Here is a 20,005-nt window from a genome sequence, read left to right on the forward strand (position 1 = left end):
AAAACATGTGCGCTAACCTGCATTCCGTTTATTTTCTGCAGTGGGGAGGAGCTCTGTTTGCGATGGGGTTACAGAGAACAGCAAACTTTCAGCTGGCGCCTGAACATTTAAACAAGCATAACAGACAAAAGATAGTAATGATTAAATTAACCAGTTATAGAACGGATAAATATCGCTGCCTCAAAAAAACACTGAAACTGAGAACTAATGGAAGAAGGTACGCGAGAGTGTTAATACATTTTAGTTTAGGAGAAAAGCAGTCACGAGTACAGTTATAAAACCATAATTCAGTTAATCAGAAAATGACGCAGTACAATTAACCAGACCACACAAAATAGCAGAAACAAACCATAATTTTGAAATGACTACTACTACTACCACTAATAATAATAATTGCAAAAGCCCCCTCTGAAGATAATTACGAACCAAATGATTAAAAATGGCATTTGGGATAAGGGGGCACTGGTCAATACTGCAGCTGCTATGTTACTGTAAACATTTCTAAAGGCGATAATTTTAATATTGTAGCATAATTGCATTTATATAGTGCTTATTGCCCCTGATGAGGCGCTGAAGAGCTTTGCAACGAGTAACTTCGGGACTCCGGGACAGAGGTGGTTTGGTAATAAATTATTCGTTTTTTGCTGCTTCTTCATTGTGTGTTACTTGGGCTGTGTCTGTGCTCTCTAGATCTCACAATTTTACACCAGCTTTACGACAGAAGCTGATTAAAAGAGGTAAAAAATAACATTAGTGGGAAATGGTGACGTGCACTTCTTATTTGAATTAGTAGACAGATTGGGAGAGGTTTGAAACTAGTTATGACAATCCACAGACGTTTGAAAGGCTTCAGGTGAGAAAACTACTGGAGAAAGAACGAGATTTGGGCCAGACGAATGGGAGTGTATGCAAGGTAGGTGCCAATCAGGATGGGTAATATAGGAAGTTTTTTTTTTTCATCTACACGTATCTACCCATAAACATGCATACAATCATATATACACAGATATATACATCATATATATCTTACCCAGTTGCAATTGCTCCTGTATAATTATAGCTAGGATTAGGTTTCCACAGGAAATTGATTTTTTTGGTTTGCAAATAACTCTGGTACAGAGTGACAAATCTTCACAAAAACTTTCCACAAACAAGGTTAAGGGAACTCGGCTACTTCCCGGAGCGGTTTGCCGTCATTTGTCAGGTAGGGGGCGAGACAAAGGAGGAGGTCCCACATCACAATTTCCCCATGCAAATTTTTATTTGAACTTTTGTCTTTGTCCCTGCCCGGCAAAACCATATACCCCTGATTGGAGCTCATTACTTCTAAGCGTCATTTTACAGGTAATCTTTAAAAATGAATTCATTACTAAAGTACTACTTACTGGATTTCTGTTGTTTTGGTCTTACTCTATTTTTATTAATTGTGATGTGTTTACTGTTGGACTGTTTGAAGTGTTGCAGAAACACTTTACACATTGCCTCTAAATTAAGCCTGACTGCTCTACGCCAAGCTGCCAGAGAGAGAGCAAAGCTTAATTTAGGGTTTGCCTGACACATACCCTGACTTGGATTGTAGTTGCTGTTAGACTAAGGTTTACAACCCAGACAACCAACAACGCAATTTCTAACACCCCAGTTTGCAGAACAGGGAGGATGGGAGTATCAGTGAGGAATTGGCAATTAGATGGGATCTCTTACAGAAAAAGCATAACAGAACGTAAATAATTTGTACTTCTGATACAGACTTTTAACCACAGATGCCTCACCTTAGAATAGACACCAAAGCAATATTGGAGGTGGGTCTGCCAAAAACCAAAAAGTCCTCGAGTACCAAATTGACAAAATGCCCATCTCGACAGACTTGACTGTCCAGGCAGTATTATTATGTGAACGTGAGGAGTAACACCCACGTAGCAGCCTGACATATGATGCATTAGTCACCACTGTCGACTTTGGGTTGGCAATGGAGGGGGGATCCGCCACTGACGTAACTACAGTCCATCGACCACCAGACAAATCTTTTGCAGTCACCTCTGAAATCCAGACCAAGTTGCAGAGATTCACCTGGTGCCGACACGACTGTGTCTTCTTCAGTTCTAACTGCAGAGCCCACATGTGCCACCTGTCGTACTTCACCAGCAGGATGCAGGAGGCCATCAGACCCAGCAGCCTCAGAGTCCGTCTCACTGATATCCAGGACTCGGGAATCACAGCCTGAATGTTCTGGACCCTTCGCTCCGATGAGTGCATGCTTGAAGCGCTCGAGTGCTGTATTGGCCATGTCACCCAACAGGCGAGAGCCCTTAAAGGGCATGCCCATCAGTACCAACTGGATGCCCCCTAAGAAGCCAGCTGACTTTAACGAGGCATGGCAGAGAAGTGCCACTGTGGATGAGAAAGCCCTGCCCACTGAGTCAGTGGTGTACAATCCATACCAGATGGAGAACTCTGCTGCATCTTGGCCATCAAGTATGGCTTGGTTCAGTATGGCCTCCCTTTGGACCATGAGCAGCACTTGCACTACTGAGTCTCACAAGGTGTTGGAATACCAGCCCAGGGGCTGTTCGCCGATGGCAAAGCTAGGCTTGCAGAAAGGAAGGTCAGAAGGCGTCTAGCCTCTTGGATTCCCTATCCTGAGGAATTATAGAGAACTCACTATGGCTGACTTCGGTAGGCGAGGCCTGCACCATCAGGCTCTCGGGGAGTGTTGCTGGTGAGGAGAGCTGGGTCCCGGTGCAGAGCAGTGGCGATGAACAATCACTATCTGCACAGGTACACCTATAGAGGACTGGAATCATGTACCCATGGAAATGTCCATGAGGACTTAATTAAATGGGAGTAGGGGCTTAGCAGGTGAAAGGCTCAGAGGCCCAGTTGAAGCACCTTCATCAATATGTTGGTCTTAACTGTGACGGAGGGAAGCTGGAGGTTGAGAACGTCCAACTTCCCTCTGCACCACCATGGCGAAGGATGCACTTTCCTTTGCAGCAGGTCCCGGAGGCGAGAACAGGCCAGAATATAGAGACATGCCGAGTCTGCTGTCATCTCACAGCTTCTCATACCAGATGTCCTCATGGTAGGACAGGCCCATATCATTGGTTGGGTCAGGGAACATAGCTGTCATCATCACCAGCCGCAATGTCCAAGTTGCACCAGGTTTGTCAACAAAGGCCGCATGTCTGAACCAGATAGCTGAGGTACAGCCTGCGTCGATGTCACGGAGTCAGACACGACAAAGGGTTCTGCGTCGTCGGGTGGTGCCACTGACAGTGGAAAGGCTTGCTTCGGTGTGGGTCTTGGCTTCGAGGTCCGTTTCAGAGGCAGATCCAGTGGGCCCAGTTAGTGTTGGGGGCAGGCCCACCAGTGGTATCCCAACTGGGGCACCTCTTGGCTCCATAGGGCCCTAAGACACGCAAGAGCGACTTGGTGGCCCACAGATGGATTGCATGGCGACACAGAACTTCTGAAGTTGGTCAGAGGTCCCTCTGGCTCCAGGAAATTCCGTAAGGCATGGACACAGCCTCTAGCTCTGCAGGAGGAGTGAGAGAGCGGGGCACCTAGAAGCATAAGGCAGAAAGGAGGAAGACGAAAAACGCTTCAACTGCTTCTTTTTATGCTTCTTAGCCATGCCCAACTTTGATGATGACATCTTTGACTTTGAAAGTGATCAAGCACAATACTAACTCCACAACTTGGCTTAAGATCTCCTTTGACATCGGGAACAACATGGGGCTCTCCTTAGGCCAGACTGCTAGAAGCTCCCAGATCCCTTTCAGGTGCATTGACCAACAGTCAAAGCAGGCTCCAGGATCATGGTCCGACACCAAAGACAGGTTGAGGAATCTGTAGTTAGAAGTCTCTATCACAATTTTCTTTTCACAGGAAGGCATTGAGAGGGTGAACATCTAAAATGGGAAAAGGCCTAAGCCCTTCTTCGGCACAAGGAAGGAACAGGAGTAGCACCCAGTTCCTGCTTCAGAGGCAAGAACCCTCTCAAAGGACCTTTGGCCAAGTGAATATGCAGTTACTGCAGCAAAATTGACATTTGGTCCTCTGTCAGCCATCTGGGTGAGGGTGGAAGGCGCAGCGGAATAGTAATAAAATGGTTTCGATTTGCGGTCAGGTCAAGTCATAGGGAAGATGTTAGGGTTCACTTTACTGGTGGATGCTTGTACTGCCTAGTACTCTGGTTGGGCGCTGCATGAGAAATTCAAGGTCACCTGGAGCTGGTGTGTGGAAACAAGCATCCGGTCAGTTGACAACTGTATCTGTCATGGGCTCATTAAATGGCAGGAGGAGTTTGGTAGGAGCATCGCAATGCTGAAAGATCTTCGTTAGAAAATTGGTTTTGACCTCCATATTGGGGAGCTGCAGGTCAAGGACCTCTGCCGTCTTTCTAATCAAACAGCAAAAGATATGCCCTCCTAATTGGTAGGACATGAGGCGAGACAAATCCAGTGCCTGGGAAGGTGTTCAAGCCACTGACATCCTGTAATTCCTCATTCCAACTGTCCATCATATTCTGGGGCAAATTTGTTGCTATGTTCAAAGTAAGCTAGTGTTTGATCCAAGCCCGAGCCAAAAAAGTTGATGTAGTGTACATGTGTGGCTTTGCTATAAAGGAAGTATGTCGCAATCAGAATATTTGCCAAAGGGCTGTTGTCCGGTGGGTTCGGGCAGGGCTTTGGCCAAAACCAAGATGAGTTCAGCTCAGAGTGAGAGGCTATTATAGGGTGTGGACCATCTTCCGGCGCCATGTGGAGCTGGGGCTTAACTCTGCACCTAAGCCAGTGTAGAAACTGAGGCAGCTTTGAGAGTCACAGACTATGCCAAGGGAGAACGAGACTATAGGTCAGTGGGGCTCCTTGGGGCCCAAACGTCGTGCCAGAGGGAGCAGAAAGCATTAAAGAAATGTGGAGCATTGCCTTCCTAAAGCCCTTGAATTGCTTCAATGACACTTACAGACCTGGAAAGTCGGGAGGGGGGGGGTCAGGGCCAGACTCAGAATCAGCTCCTAAGGAGTTTGGGAGCAAGACCGAGTGCCATGTTAACACCCTTATACCTTCTCTGGAGACAGACAATGGTGGGACAGGGCTGATTCCTGCTTGGATTTCATGTGTTCCTTCTTTGACTCAGACAAGGACTTCGACCATGATATCTGCCATGGGACAAATTTAAGAGCAAGACTAGGACCTTCCTTTCAACTTTGATGGGTCATGGAGTGGAGTATTGCAATGCCTGCGATGTAGAGCTTCGCTTTAGAATCCCATATGACCTTTGGCTCCAAACACCAAAGGCAAGCAAGTAGGATCGGTCAGACATCTGTTTGCAACTGTTCCTGCAAGGTTTAAAGCCTATTGTTTTAGCAGGGGACATTTCCCTTGCACTCTGATAAATTTTCAAAAATAAATTAGAAAAATCTTGGCATATACAAAAGCAGTACCAGCTTTGGATCTGCGTCTGAAGGTCTGGAAAGAAGGGAACTGAAGTCAGTGCACATAGGTGGCATTTATATGGTACTCATGTGCCCCTTTTAATTGGTGCAGTTTAGTGGCACAGCAAGGTTGCCATGTGCTCCAATGCAAGAAAGTAAACTGAATGCCTCAGCCTTAAAGCTGAGCAGTACAAGACCCCACAATTATTGGAGTGATGGGCCTCTCAGGACCCTGCATCTGCTGTACTAATGGTTGCTATGCTACTGGTCTTGCTTGCCTGTTTTTCTGACTTCATTACTTTAAGCATTGTGTACTGAAGACTGATGCATCACAATGTTATATTTGTTTCGAATGTTCTATATACATAGATTTTCTATGCTGTTTTATTTGAAAAAAAGAATTCTCCATTTAGAGTGTTCAGTATGGGGCAAACATAACTTGCGCCATCTGAGGCACTGCAGCAGAAACAGTATAGCAATAAAAGTATAGTCAGTTAGATATTAAAACCGTAGCACAGAGCTACAACCATCTATTTCACATTAAAGCATACAGAACACCAGCCTATTCGTCCCAAAGTAAATAAGCATAGCACGATGAAAGAAAAACATGCCCTAGTGCCAGCTTACCGTTGGCTAAAAGGCCATTTAAAGGAAGAAACAAACTGACAAGGTGGTCAGAGAGATGCTGGAGCAAACTGCGCCCGTGCAGGCCGTCCTACTAGTTACCGTATTTCATGTAAAAGACACCTCCACATCATCTACACGGGGCTTAGCGCAGAGGTGCTGGAGATGTTCTTTCATGACTCGTAGATCGAGGACGTGAAACAACTGTGGGATGCTCGGATACCTTCCAACTTTCAAACACTGTCCTTTCTAAGTCCCAGAGTAAAAGAGTTAGTAAAAACCTTAAAATGCTGCACTCAGCATAAACAACTTCACATGCGCAGGCTTACTGTAATAAACGGTTGCTGTGCCCTGTTTAAACTTGTGTATCCCAGGCATGAATCAGTTTTACTCTGTGTCCACATTGACGCCTCTAGAAGTATGTATTTGCGTTAGGAAACAGCCTCGCAGAACAGCAGGTGTAAAACCTCACTGCCTCACTGGGAGGCACTGTAATACCTGAAACCTCAGACCTTAAGTAGAAAAGGAAAAAGTCTGATTTTTTTACCCTCTCTTCAAATACCTGCAGTCTTAAGAAGAGCGTCTGTGCAGTCGCATTAATTTCCATGAATAATGAAGAAAAACATTTTCAGGCCAAAGGCGCGATCAATATTTCCACCCTATTCGAATTCCGAATCGCATTTAAATATGTGCAGTTCATTCTCATACTGTAGATGAAAGCCGTTCCCCTGGTACACCAGAAAGCTGACCAATTTACCTTCGGAAAGTGCCTGGCCCTGAGCTGCGCCACAGGCGGTGGACGCTGTTCTGTAACATTCGATCTGTCTGATCTGGAAGTACAGATGTCATTTACCTAACATCAGCAAATTGTCCAGGATACATTAGAGTATGTGGCAAGTGCGGTAAAATTTAGAATTATGGGTGAAACACCATAGCCCCACACTGCTATTTTTCATTTATCCTTCTTATATGCGATAATTGAACACGTTTTTAATACTAAGTATCTTTGCGTGTCAGCCCATTAGTATTTTCATGTCCTTTGTTGAATCTAAGTTCCTCTCGTTGTATAGCATTTTGAGTGTTTGTGTCTAACAAATGAGCATATACTAATTTTGCAAAAGCTCAGCACCAATTTTAATACAGACTGGTTCTCAACCTACAGCGCCGCAGCAACATCATGCCTCACCTCCGGAAACGCCACTGTCTCCCAATCCAGAAACACTGCTATTGCAAGATATCCACCCTCGCCTACAAGGTGCCGCATCTGAAGGGACCCGCGCAGCTCAACCGCTGCCTGCGCTTCCACCAGCGAGCCCGAAACCTCCACTCTACCGCGCAGTCACTCGCACACATTCCCCACATTCGCAGAAGCAGGGCAGGAGGCCGCTCATTCCCCTATCCAGCAGCAAAGACCTGGAACACCCTCCCCCAGGACATCTGAACAGCCGCACGCTCACAATATTCTGCAAGAAACTAAAGACCTGCCTCTGACTGATCCATGGGCCTTCCACAACCACTCAGCACCTAGAGACCCTCACGGTTTATTAGTCCCCACTTAACAAATCCTTTTACATTACATTCCTTCTGCTTAAATCATCTACCACACGGTGCCAGGTATAACTCTAAACATGCATGCTTTTCTAAATAAATGACACAGCACTTCACACTCTCATTAAACTTTAGTTGTGAAGCAAAGTTTACAGGCTGCGGACGGAAATAATGTCCATTTTGTTTGCTGCTCTCTTACCAACTTTTGCATTTGTATTAACACCACGGTGATCAGTTCACTAGTCCAAAACTAACATTAAAATATAAAGTATTTTAGCATAGGTCTAGTGCAAGAGCCCACACCAACCTGCCCCTCCAGAATCCCATTATGATTTTGGATGGTGCTGATGGGGTGTATACTTTGCACCCGCAAATCTCAAGGGGAGGGGTGGGAGGAGAGAGGGTTGGGGGAAGAGAACAGGGGGGGAACATTTGAAAAAATATAATAATAATAAAAAAAAAAAGGAAAACCTTAAATTTTTCTTGTCCTCTCCGCCGTCGTCTTCTGCTGCGTTGTTCCTCTGGTCTTCTTGTGATGTCCCAGCATTCGCTGAGACACCAGCACAGGCTCTCCAGCATTCCTGGTGCTGATTACATGCTAAACATAGCATGTAAGCAGCGTCAGGATTGGTCTTAATGCCTCAGAGTGTCGCTCAGACACAAGCCTGGGGTCTCTGCTGTTTCTCCAGCCTACCTGTACATACAGCCAGGCTGGAGAAACTTAAGTATGCATGTGTGTTTGGCCGGCATGAGACGGCCGGCCAAACACACATGCACACTTAGTGCACTCTCCCCTCCTCCTCCCTTCCACCTTCCAAAGCCCAGCCCCGCCCCATCCTGAACACACTGCTGTCTCAGCCAGCAGATGAAAGATAAAATAATAATTAAATATCATTTTATCTTTCATTTCCTGGCTTAGCCAGGGTGGTGATGCTCCTTCGCCACTGTGAAGGAGCCGTCCCTGTTCAGGAATACATCACCAGTACCATAATTTTCCCAATTCTGTGGGTATTAACGTTCCCATTTACCACATGCTTGGAGCGAAGCGGGCCGAGGGCCTAGGAAGGCAGAATGCCAAGGAGCTGGGGGAACAGAAGAGATACTGCCTGACAGGAGGGAGCCTCACCTGCTCCTCCCCCTTTTGCCCACAGGCACTGCCTAATATTTTAACAGCTAGATTTTCCGACTGGTAAAATCAGACACTGTGTTCCCTCACTAGAAAACCATAGATGAAGGAACAGCAAGCCAGGTGTTATCAGGTGGAGGGTATCTCGCCCAGGGATACGGCACGGCCTGACTCAACCAGGGCCTTAGAGTCTTTCCAATTAGTTATTTCATTTGGACTTCGAGCTCAGCTTGCTTAAGTGAAAATTACAATAAGATTTGTTCTTTGGGGGACGATTCTGGGTATTCGTATTTTGTATATCATTATTTTAGTGACAATTGATTTCCAATGGACCAAAGCCATGCATTATCCTATGCTAATTAAAGTTTACTATCTTGCACAAAGTCAAATAAGTATTCCCACTTAACACTACATACAGGATAAAGGTGCTACACATTTTAGACCATGGAATGTGACACATGGGAATTTAGAATTTTTTTCCTGAATTGTATTTTTTAAAAGCAAGTCTCTGTTGAATGAATTCACATTCACCTATGGGATGGCTGCAAAATAATATCATGGCTCCTCCCAACAAGTGCTCTGTCTTCAAATGCAATGCAATTCCATTTTATTAAAACAGAATCCACCCTTGTGACCTGAGGAGAAATGTTTGCAAAGATAGACCTGCCCAATGACAGACCATCGTGAGCAGGAGTTAAGGGGCAATGGTGAATGTCTGCGGACAGAACGGATGTGAGGGGTTGGGGCTGCCTGCTGTATTATGCTGCTGCAAGATTATAGTGTATGCTCACCTCCGGTGCGAGAGGTATGAGGGACGCCTTAATAGCTGTTCCTACAGATTCAATCATCTGATTGATGACGGCTACTGAGGCACAAACGTATTTTGGGTACATTGCTGCTTCTTGCAAACTAGAGTTAGGAGTTTGGTAACGCTGCTCCTTTACAAGTTGGCCGCTTTTATTTTGTAAGGACACAACAGTGTTAAAAAAATAAAGCAATGTGTTCTTTAATTATCTACTGTAGGTCAAAAACATATTCACAATAACTCCACTACTGTTTCGGCCACACCTTGAGTAATTTTAATTTGAAGATCATAATGACGATGCACTTAGAGAGTGGCTCTTAGTACCAGATGATGTATATAAAGGAGGTATTCCCCATGGGTCCATATGCTCTTGGTGGGCAGATTTCCTAAATAGGTTTCCAAATTATAACAGGAGTAGGTTGTCTGGCTCTTTACTGTTGGTCTATCAATCCTACAAGAGGGGAATCAAGGATTCGATTCAGATCATAAAGATGGACCCATTTCCACTATGCTTGAGATGTTTTGTCATTTGAGACCCTGATATGGTTTAACATTAAGGATCTGTCCATCATTTTGGACAGCACAGAACAAGGTAATGGAAAGAAAAGCTTGAATTAATCTCAGCCACTGACAATCACTTGTTCCGCAATCCAAGCTATTGTGCTTCACTTTTTATGCCAGTCTTGACAGAGCCCAGCCATACTTAAATCAGCACTGGTCCTGCTCCACTAGTAAACAGTCTGGCTGGGACAATCAGGTAGGACCCCTCCAGACAGCAACACAAGCAACCTCAAGCTGGTTTCTGCCTACTTAGACCTCATTCAGTTAAATATATCTTCATTCCCCTGGCCGAGAGAACATGGTACTCACCAGGCAGGGCCGACAGGGCAGCGCAAGAGGGGATGGGGGGGAAGTGGCAGGGGATAATAATAAAAAAAAAATTGCACTGGCCTGCCGCCTGGCTGCCTCACCTCTGCTACTCCCGCCACCTTGCCTCTGATTGTCCAGCTGTCTTGGTACTTGCTTTGGTCCCCTCCCCACCCAATCCAGACACCTCTCTGATGTTCAGCATGAGAGAAGCACAGGGATTGGCCAGAGCAGGCTGAAATGCCGCTCAGGGAGAGAGTGGGAGCTTGCACTTGGTCTCCACCTGGCTGTGAAATACAGCTTGGGTGAATAATTCTAAGTGTGCATGTCAGTTCAGCCAGCGTCAGACGGTAGGCCAAACTGGCACGCGCACTCATAGTGCACCACTATTCCGCCTGCCTCCCTCAGAGGTGGTGGCCCGTCCCTGGACAGCAGAAAAATAAAATGATAATGAATTATCATTTTATTTTAATGCTGCCTTATTAGCAGCGGGGTGACGATCCTCTGACATACTGGAAGGGCCGCCTCTGGTACCCACGCCTGGTCACATGTGAGAAGCCGTCCATGGTATGCTCAAGGCTTACAAGAAATGAAGACTTAGTCTAAGAACGTGCCCAAAAATCTAAAAAGGAGTCAACATTGTCATTGGTTTTGCAGATAAGGTAGAAATGTTTATCTGCTGATTCAAATTAACTGAATTGATAAAATGCATAAAGAAATCTTTGTGTCAATGTCTAAATTTAAGACTCAATATATCTGTTGCTAGCTTGGATGAACCGAATCCAAATTCAAAAATAATTTAAAGTACTTTTTATTTTAACTTCACTTTTGGATAAGTGAATTCATCACCATTATGTTATTGCAAATAAATTTCCAGAGGTTCTTACCAGTAATGGTGGTCACCTTAACATTACTGTTACTGTGCTTTCTCACTTCCTGGAGAACTACAGGAAATGTGGCGATTCTACATAGATTCAAATTTACAGGAAATGTTAAGGGGAAAACAAACTAAGGCAGTAAAACTGTTCTGTTTTCTAAGATTACAAACCCATCAATCAATTTCAGAAAACCTAAGCTATGAAAATTATATGGGAATGTGTTAGGATGTCTCAGAAATAAACAGTGTAATCTAGGACTAATTCTAAAACATTGACAGTTAACTACTTTGCCTGAAAACCAACTCTGATTGTATCAGAAATTATTGGAATATAATGTTTAGAAATGAAAGTGTTATATTTTCCAGTAATGAAAACTTAGGTCATTTAGGATAGGAGGCATTCTATTTTATTTAATACATCCCCAAATTGACCTTTGGGATGAAACTGAACAAATTAGGCAATTACCCGAAGGAATATGGTAACTGCAGAATAGTGGCCAGTTTAACATACGCCTGGAATTTCTGTTTGAGTGCAAACCGTATTAACAACAATTATGGCATTAAATATAGTATGAAATAACATGAATCAAAAGGTTTATTTGAAATTGTGAATTAATTCATAAAAATGTATAGCTGATATAGGGGACACCATAAATAACTTGATATATATGAAAATAACAACTGTCGAATGAAAATGTATCTTGTTTATTCATAATTAAATGTACTGATAAATGAATGTTAATATGTACTAAAACAATTAATAGTTTAAATATTATTACATGTTTATCCTTCATGTTTTAGCATTGGTTTTAAAAAGGCCCCATGTCTCAGTAATTTTCCAGAGGCAATGTTTAAAAGTGCTAACGCTGCAAGATGTTTCTCTAAGCATGCTGTGTAGCTTGTACACTGTAGAAAAGTTATGTTCTAATGTTGTAACATTTGTCTGTCTTCCTGGGATGAGATAATGTGTACCCAGGAACAATAGTCTTCAGTGCTCATGTATAACCTGCAACAATTGTATTCTACTGTGGAAACTTGTGACTGCAGTGAGAGAAGATGAGACAATAATTAATGGAGAAAATGAAGAGATACTTCTGAAACGTGGAAGAAAGTTAATTAATTCTGACCTAAACCACCTCATAGACTGACCAATTGAAGTTTAGCTAGTTGCTTTTCTAGGGATTTAATACAGCAATCCTAGGTGATGGAAGGGCAGTTCCTTGTAGTTCTCAGTTGTCTACAGATTTTCCTTTACACTGCTAGTATAATGATGTGTTATGTCTTTAGCCTTCTGCCATTGTCAGTTCAGATGTATTAAGGCCAAACATTACTGAACTGTTCCCTATTATACCATTGGCCAGTGAAGACGACTGAAGATGCTCCACTGATGAAGACATCGCTGCTTGCTGATTCATTTAGGAGAGGTATAACCAAATGTGCATTTGTCTTTCTTGCAGGTTGTTTTTCCTCTCTCTCTAGAAACCCTAACCGCTATTTTTGGTTAGCGCCATAGGCAGATGTTTTCCAAATTAATTTTGTCTTCTTTCCTTTTTGCATGAAGCCCAAACATGCTTATCGAATCAGAGCAATATTTAAGGATGTCAAAATCTAAATTCGACTGTTTCATATAAATTGATTGTAAACAATTAATTTGGAATAACTAAATGTATTCTGTCTCTATCATTAATCTGTTATGGTCATTATTCTACATGGTGGTTCTTGGTTGTTTAATGATAAATATTCTGTCTAGGTTAAGATTCTGAAGGTTTTGTCAGCCTGTATTGTTTCTGTACTTATATCTGTTCGTGCATTTGATTTACGAGATCTTAGCATTGTTAATCTAAAGGGCAATAAATGTGTGAACTTTATTAAACTGGTGTGGAGATTCATGGCCACATAGGTCATGGTGCGTATAAATTACTGACTCCAATATTGAAAGTGATGTTTATTGAATTGATCTTATTGATGTTGACTGTTAAGATGGTATATCACTCCTATTTGAGTCCAAAGATTTGTGTCGACCTCTAAGGATAATTGATGGTTACCCCCATACGTGCCACCTTATAAATAAATTATCAAAAGAAATACAAGGCTGGACATTCCCACATTTCTGCCTCCTCTCACATCATGAATGTCCTACTGAATGTTTTTAGCCACAACCGAATTGCCAGTCATTTACTTCATTTCAATATGTGTCCAACAAGGTTCTCATATTTTCTTTAATTTCTAAGGGAATCCCTCCTGAGCAGACCACCTTTCGTGGATTTATATTGCAGTCTATCTCCTTGAGCTAGTTTTCCAATTTGAAAGCAACAGGATTTCCACAACCACTCCCCTTACGGCTATCATCAGGTACAGTGCCAGACACAACTTTTGGTATTCATCGAGTTCTATTTCCTCAAACATCTACAGTCTGACAGATGCCATAATTCTGGACCAGAGTCAGCCACATCTCAAAGCCCAGCAAAACACATACTCTCCCTTCAAGAGTTGTCATAATTTCCAGCATCCTCAGATTTAAACTAGTAGTACCCTTCCTCTTAGTCACATATTGGGCAGTTTGAGCTGTGTCCTTCCTATTTTATACAGTTTGCCCTTGTTCTAGACACCCAAAGTAGGACATTCAATTAGACCAGTCTCTCATTTGCCTATAGCATTAGCTTAATGGAACACATCAAAGCCTCAATCCAGTCTGCTCCTCCTATGGTCCTAATCCCAGATTCTACTTGCCTCTCAGATTCCCAAGGTTGTCCAAGATATTTGCTGTCAGGGCTCTATATACCTGCAACACATCTGCAGACAAGCCTTTAAAGAGCATGTTTTACTTGGATGCATCTCTAAAATTCTGTGTGACTGAGCTCAAATTCTGGCCTGAGTTTCATCTTCTACATCTGCACAAGCACCTCATCTGGGGTGAGGCAGCATATTCTGCACACCTTAAGATGGTTTTACAATGAAGCACACACCTTGCATAACATCTGTAATGTTGTTTTCCATATTGTCATACACAACAGTGATGTGCATGCCTACTACAAATATTTCAGGAGTTCAATTTAAACTTTAAAGTTTGTACAGGTATACATTTTAATTAATTTTACATTTATTTCACAACACAAACATGGCTTCAAATATTTCAGTGAATCCACCTCTGTGTTTTTCAGCCCAGGCAGATACTCCTCCAATTTCATGGGATAATTGGATTCTAATGTTCAATAACTATTTGGAAGCTTTAGATGGTCAGGAGTCTTGTCCAGCTCACAAGGAAGCTCTACTTTTAGGGACTCTTGGAAAAGAAAGTCAACTTGATTTTAGATATTTGCCACAAGCTCCTGAAGCAAATGGTCAACCAATACAAGATGTTTAGAGAGGCAAGATGCAGATGGGAAATCCAATCGTCGAAATAAGAGTGTAGGAAAGTAGCATATTTTTGACATACTTACCCCTAATTTTTGCCTGGTGTCAGTGTCTTTAGACTGTAGTGCACAGGGAGCCTGCTAACCAGGACCCCAGTGCCTGTGCTCTCTCCTCCAAATTTGGTTACTGGTAAACTTTTTACACCTACAATTAGCATACTTGGGCACCCATGTTTGTCCCTAGTATATGATACTTAGGTACCTAGGACAGTACACCAGGAGTTACCCATGGGCTGCAGCCTGTATTGTGCCACCCATGGGAGCCCATGCAAAGTGTGTCTGCAGGCCTGCCATTGCAGCCTGTGTGATATAGTGCATGCACCCTTTCACTGCCCTTAGACACTATAAGTCACCCCTCTGGTAGGCCCTTCAGCCCAAGGGCAGGGTGCATGTCCCTAGGTATGAGACTACATTCCCTGGGATTTGTAAGTGTGGGGAAACCATCTTGAGGTATGTAGTGGACACTGGTCAACACAAGTGGTTCAACTACATAGTGGCTTCTCCGAACCTAGGTATGTTTGGTATCAAACATGTTGGAATCATGCACCTACACTGATTCTAGTGCCAGTTGCATGATCCCCTGTACTCTGGGCGTTATTCAGAGGACCCCCCAGTTCTGCCCGAGCAGCCTCATGGGGTCTGCCTGCCAGCCCACTCTGTGGATGACCACAGACACTGTTCTGCCCTTTACTGGTGAGCCAGACTCAAGCAGCAGAGGGCGGAACAAAGGATTTCCTGCAAGGAAGAGGTGTGCCCACCTCCCCCTTTGTATTAGGTGTCTATGGGCTGGTGTGGGGTGGCCTCTGAGCGCCACCATACTGCTCTGAAGAGCACATTTGGTGCCCTCCTTCCATAACCCTGTCTGAAACCCTGGTTCCCGCTCTGGCGCAAAACCACACAAAGGACAGGGGAGTGACCAGTTGATTCTGTCATCTTGGAAACAAGGTAGGAACAGGCCCCTGGCACCCCTTTGATAGCTGGGTCACTTCAGAGCGTGACCAAGCCCCTTTTAGAGGTAGAGGGTTGGTCCCCAGATTCATCGAGCAAGAATCTAGAAGGAACTCTCTGCAAGACATCTTCTACTCCTGGCCTCTTGAACCGCTGCTGGTTTGCTTTGGAATCAAAACAAGTGTCCTTCTGGGGGAAGGCTCCCATTGCAACATTGTTTCTCTGGATCCTGCAAGAATTCTGCAACATCCAAGGCTGTGCATTCTCCAGGGTCACAAGGACTGTTTGCACCTGGAAGCGCGAAGACATAACCCTTGGAGTGAAGAAGTCACTCCCCTGCATCTCTATGCACCCCAAAACAGTGACAACTGGCTGGTGGATCCTACTGTCCCACGGACAACATAAAGGCTCTGCTCACAGGTGGTGGTTCTGTGGCCTCCTCTGGGTTCTGCCTATCACCAACCTGTTAGACAATGGGCCCCTGCGCCTGCCACTGGACTGGAACTCCTGTGCACCGCTACTGTTGCTCTTGCCACGGCTTGTTGGCCCTTCCTCTATAAGATCTTCAAGCATCGAGAAGCCCCAGCCTCCAGCACTCTGCAATCCGAAGTCCAGCCTCTGTTCTGCAACTCCTGCGAGGTGGGACTTCTGTTTTGTTGTGCTGCTGGGGCCTCCTTGTGAATTCTTGAGTCCATCACCTGTGGGTCACTCATGGTGGCTCCAACGATTTCTGCTGGTCTCCCTGTGTGCTGAGGCCAGTCCTGACTCCCCCTCAAGGGTAGAGACTCCTGGACCTTGCTGGTCACCCAAAACCTGCAAATTCATCTTCAGCTCACATTTGCCAGTGCTTGTTCGTGGCCTCGCTGGTCACTTATCCTCCTGAATTCCGGTGACCGACATGGGACAGCTGGTAGGTGACTCCAAGGATCTTCTCCTGCTCCTGGACCCCACAAGCTGGACTTCTTCCTTCACCAACCTGCAGGAACGTCACCTCTAGGAGGGTGGGCACTGCCACCTACACCAGCTGGGCACCTCAGAGGGTGCTGGACTCTGTCTCCTTTCTTTTCAGGTCTCCTACATCCGGATTCCGTCCTTGGGTTCCACGAGCCTGGCCATGGGTTGCAGCAGCAGCTGGACGGCTGAGGCCTCCACTGACTTCAGCGAGGGTTTCCAACGCCCTTTCAACCCTATGCATCCCAGTCCCCTTTTGTCGGTACTCCTATCTTCTGGTTATCCATGGGTGGTGGCCCCACCAACCTTCCTCCTGTCTTTGGGTTTCCTCGGGCCACTCTGAAGTGTCCTGAAACTCACGAATTCCAACCGCGACTTCCCTGTGTTAGTATATGGGACGACCAGGTAGGTTACCACTCTGTACTTGGTCGCTGGGGACACTTGCTGTACTCGCTTCAGGTGTTTTTGCTCTTCCCCAGCCCATAGATAACTACCACACTTACCTTGGCTGGATTCCCTATTTCGCATTCCAGTTACTTAGTATATGTTTTGCCACCACCCCACCCAAATAGGGCCCTGTACATTTTATGCTATTTCAGCTTGTTCTTTGGAGTATATATTGTGTATAGGTATCTCCCAAGGAAGATATAACAATGCTAGTATAGTAGTTGGTGCTGTAATAAAGAATCTTTTATTTTTGCAACACTTGTGTGGTTCTTTCTTGTGTGGGTGTTACTGTCTGACTATAGTGGTATTGCAAGTGCTTTACACTCCTCCTGGATATGCTACAGCTGCTCCCTTCAGCTACCCTTAGACAGCATTTGCTATCTGGATGCCTAACCACTATCACTAAGGGTTCCCTGGACTCCGTATAGGGTGCCACGCTCTAGTGTACACCATAAACTGAGCCAGCCTCCTACAAAGAGGATTTAGTCATGACCGGATAAACATTTTATACTCAGCAACACAGAACAGAAGATTCAATAGATGGGTTTGTAGCCAGGTTAAGAGAGTTGACAATTAACCTGATGAACTTATCAGTGATCAACTAATAGTGCAATGTAAAAGCAAAAAAATGCAAGAGAGATTGTGGGCGTCTAAACCCCCATACCTTGAACAATGCCATTGACATAGCAAAAGTGGTTGAACAGTCTGACATACGTATGTGTGAGCTGGAAAAGAGAAACCATGAGCTATTGGAGGTGGGTGACAAGTCAGAGTCAGACACTGCAGCTGTGTTGAAAGCTTCTGCCAAATCTACTAAACGTTTTGTTCATTCTAAGCAATCATCTAAAAAATGTAATTGCTGTAGGAGTGTGAGCCATATGGCAGACTCAACATTTTGTTTTACCAATAATAAGGAATGTAGGAAGTGTGGCCACATTAGCCATTTTGCAAGGAAATGCATCTCAAAGGGATTTAGTAAAGTAGCTAGTGTTACAGAAAGTGTGAATACTGAAAATGAGATACATAATAGAAATCCTGAGTGTTGACTGTGAGAGGAAAGAGTTGAAAGATCACAAATGAGAAAACTGTCTGAAAGCTATTTTTCTGATTAACGGTTGTGCCTACGATTTATACTGGGTCAAAGTATACAATCATCCCGAAACCTGTATTTGAGTGGGAGTGGGCTGGAGAGCAATTAAAACGCAAAGATATCTCGCCAGCAGGATACCAAGGTGAATCAATAGATGTTTTGGGATACACAAATGCTCATGTATCTTTTGATAAAAGAATCATTTGTGGCAAAGTATATGTGGTGGAACATGAACCTCATATTCTAGGGTGGATATACCAGAACGACCTTCACATAATAGTAAATCCTAGGGCTCCTTCCCAGGTTATGGTGGTGGAGGAAGATTCCATAGCAGAAATTATGAATAGTGTGAAGCATGTTTTTGATATCAGACTCGGCCAACTGAAAGGATATGTGCACAAAACTGTCTTAAGGAAAAATGCCGTACCAATGCAACACAAATTTAGGAGAATACCTATTGTAGTTTACTATGAAGTAAAAAAAAAAAAAAACATGATTCAGGAAATGTTACAAGAAAGGGTCATAGGGCCTGTGGAGGATCCAAGTTGGATATCACCTTTAATAGTTATGAAAAAATCTGATGGAAGGCTAAGATTTTGCATAGACCTAAATCTAAGTATTGTAGCTGATATGTTGTGAGGGTGGTGGTGGAAGTGTGAGAGGTGGAGGAGGAGGAGGCAGTAATGGCAAGGACAGATTCATGCCCCTGTCCTTGTGCATCTTCAGTTCCAGGTTGGGAGGAGTTTTTGAAGACAGCATTTTGTTAAAGTCAAGCTTTAACTTGCAAGGCAGTGTCTCTGAGGGCTTCGGAAGAGTTGGTTTTGCCATAATGGATATTCTGCTTCGCATTGAGCTCTTCCTGCAGTTTCTACAATATTAGTGCCGCTGATTCCTCAGAGCCAGCTGCCAACTACACTTTTGGCATCAATGGCATCTTTGGCGCTGGCTTTGGTGTTCCTTTGGTATTGACTTTAGGTGCTCAACACACTTTGGCAGGGACTAGATAGACCCTGAAGCCTTCTCTCAGTGCTGAACAGAGCCCAAGTGTACCAGGGGCCCTCGAGGTGACTTTCTTTTCTCCATGCTATGGATCAATGTCCAGCTCCTGTAGGAGCTGTGCCCAACCTCAGAGTGGACCTCTTATGCAACCTTGATTTGGTGGCATGGGCTTTGAAGATGAGTGTGGTTCTTACTACCATGGTGTCTTGTTGGTTCAAGGGCCAGTAGACTTTGGCATTGGTTTGATGTCTCGCGCCTCCTCATACTCCAAGCTGCTCCAGGATACACTCTCTGGCCCAGGACTCATGCTGGACCTGTGTGATCCATTAAAAAAAATCAAAAAAGGGAGAAGGAAGCTACAAAAGGTACACTCTACTTTCAAATTGGTGTAGAGAAAAAGAGAGACAGACTTATCCCTAATATAGTTAATTTACCACCCCTCTATGTCCTTAGCTGTAGGATGACAAATAAAACTTTTTTTCATATGGCTCTCAAAAATACTTTTCATAAATCGCTCTCAAAAATGTTTTTCTCGACATCAATTTAAAAACAGAGAGAGGGTCACTTTGTCATTTAATTTTGTATTTGATCTATCACCTATTTGTTTTTCGTACTATCACGAGAATCATGGTTCTCCCACAGCAGCCTTATGGAGCCCCCAACAGCATACTATAAGGTATGTCAACAGGTAACATAGGAGATCTGTATGGATGTTTTTCACAAAAAAGGACACTGTACGAAGAGGTTTACCTAGCAATCCCATTGATCTTATCACAATTTTCATGTTTTGAGTGTGCGACTGTGTCCATTGATCAAACTCTTTTTAGCCAATATTTTTAGTTCGACAACATACACTGGGTTGTGTGGCTGTTC

General features: G+C 44.1%; 1 protein-coding gene across 6 annotated transcripts in view; it reads right to left on the bottom strand.

Moving 5' to 3' along the window:
• Positions 1 to 20,005, bottom strand: part of PATJ (PATJ crumbs cell polarity complex component) — a 1,201,300-nt gene that overhangs the window by 685,028 nt on the left and 496,267 nt on the right. For all 6 annotated transcript variants that reach the window (XM_069232550.1, XM_069232545.1, XM_069232547.1 and 3 more), the window contains one exon: positions 18 to 99. In XM_069232550.1, coding sequence (XP_069088651.1) covers positions 18 to 99 — 82 coding nt within the window. The remainder of the gene's footprint in view (positions 1 to 17; positions 100 to 20,005) is intronic.

The sequence above is a fragment of the Pleurodeles waltl genome, chromosome 4_2 (assembly GCF_031143425.1).
Source record: "Pleurodeles waltl isolate 20211129_DDA chromosome 4_2, aPleWal1.hap1.20221129, whole genome shotgun sequence".
In the NCBI taxonomy this organism is placed as follows: Eukaryota; Metazoa; Chordata; class Amphibia; order Caudata; family Salamandridae; genus Pleurodeles; species Pleurodeles waltl.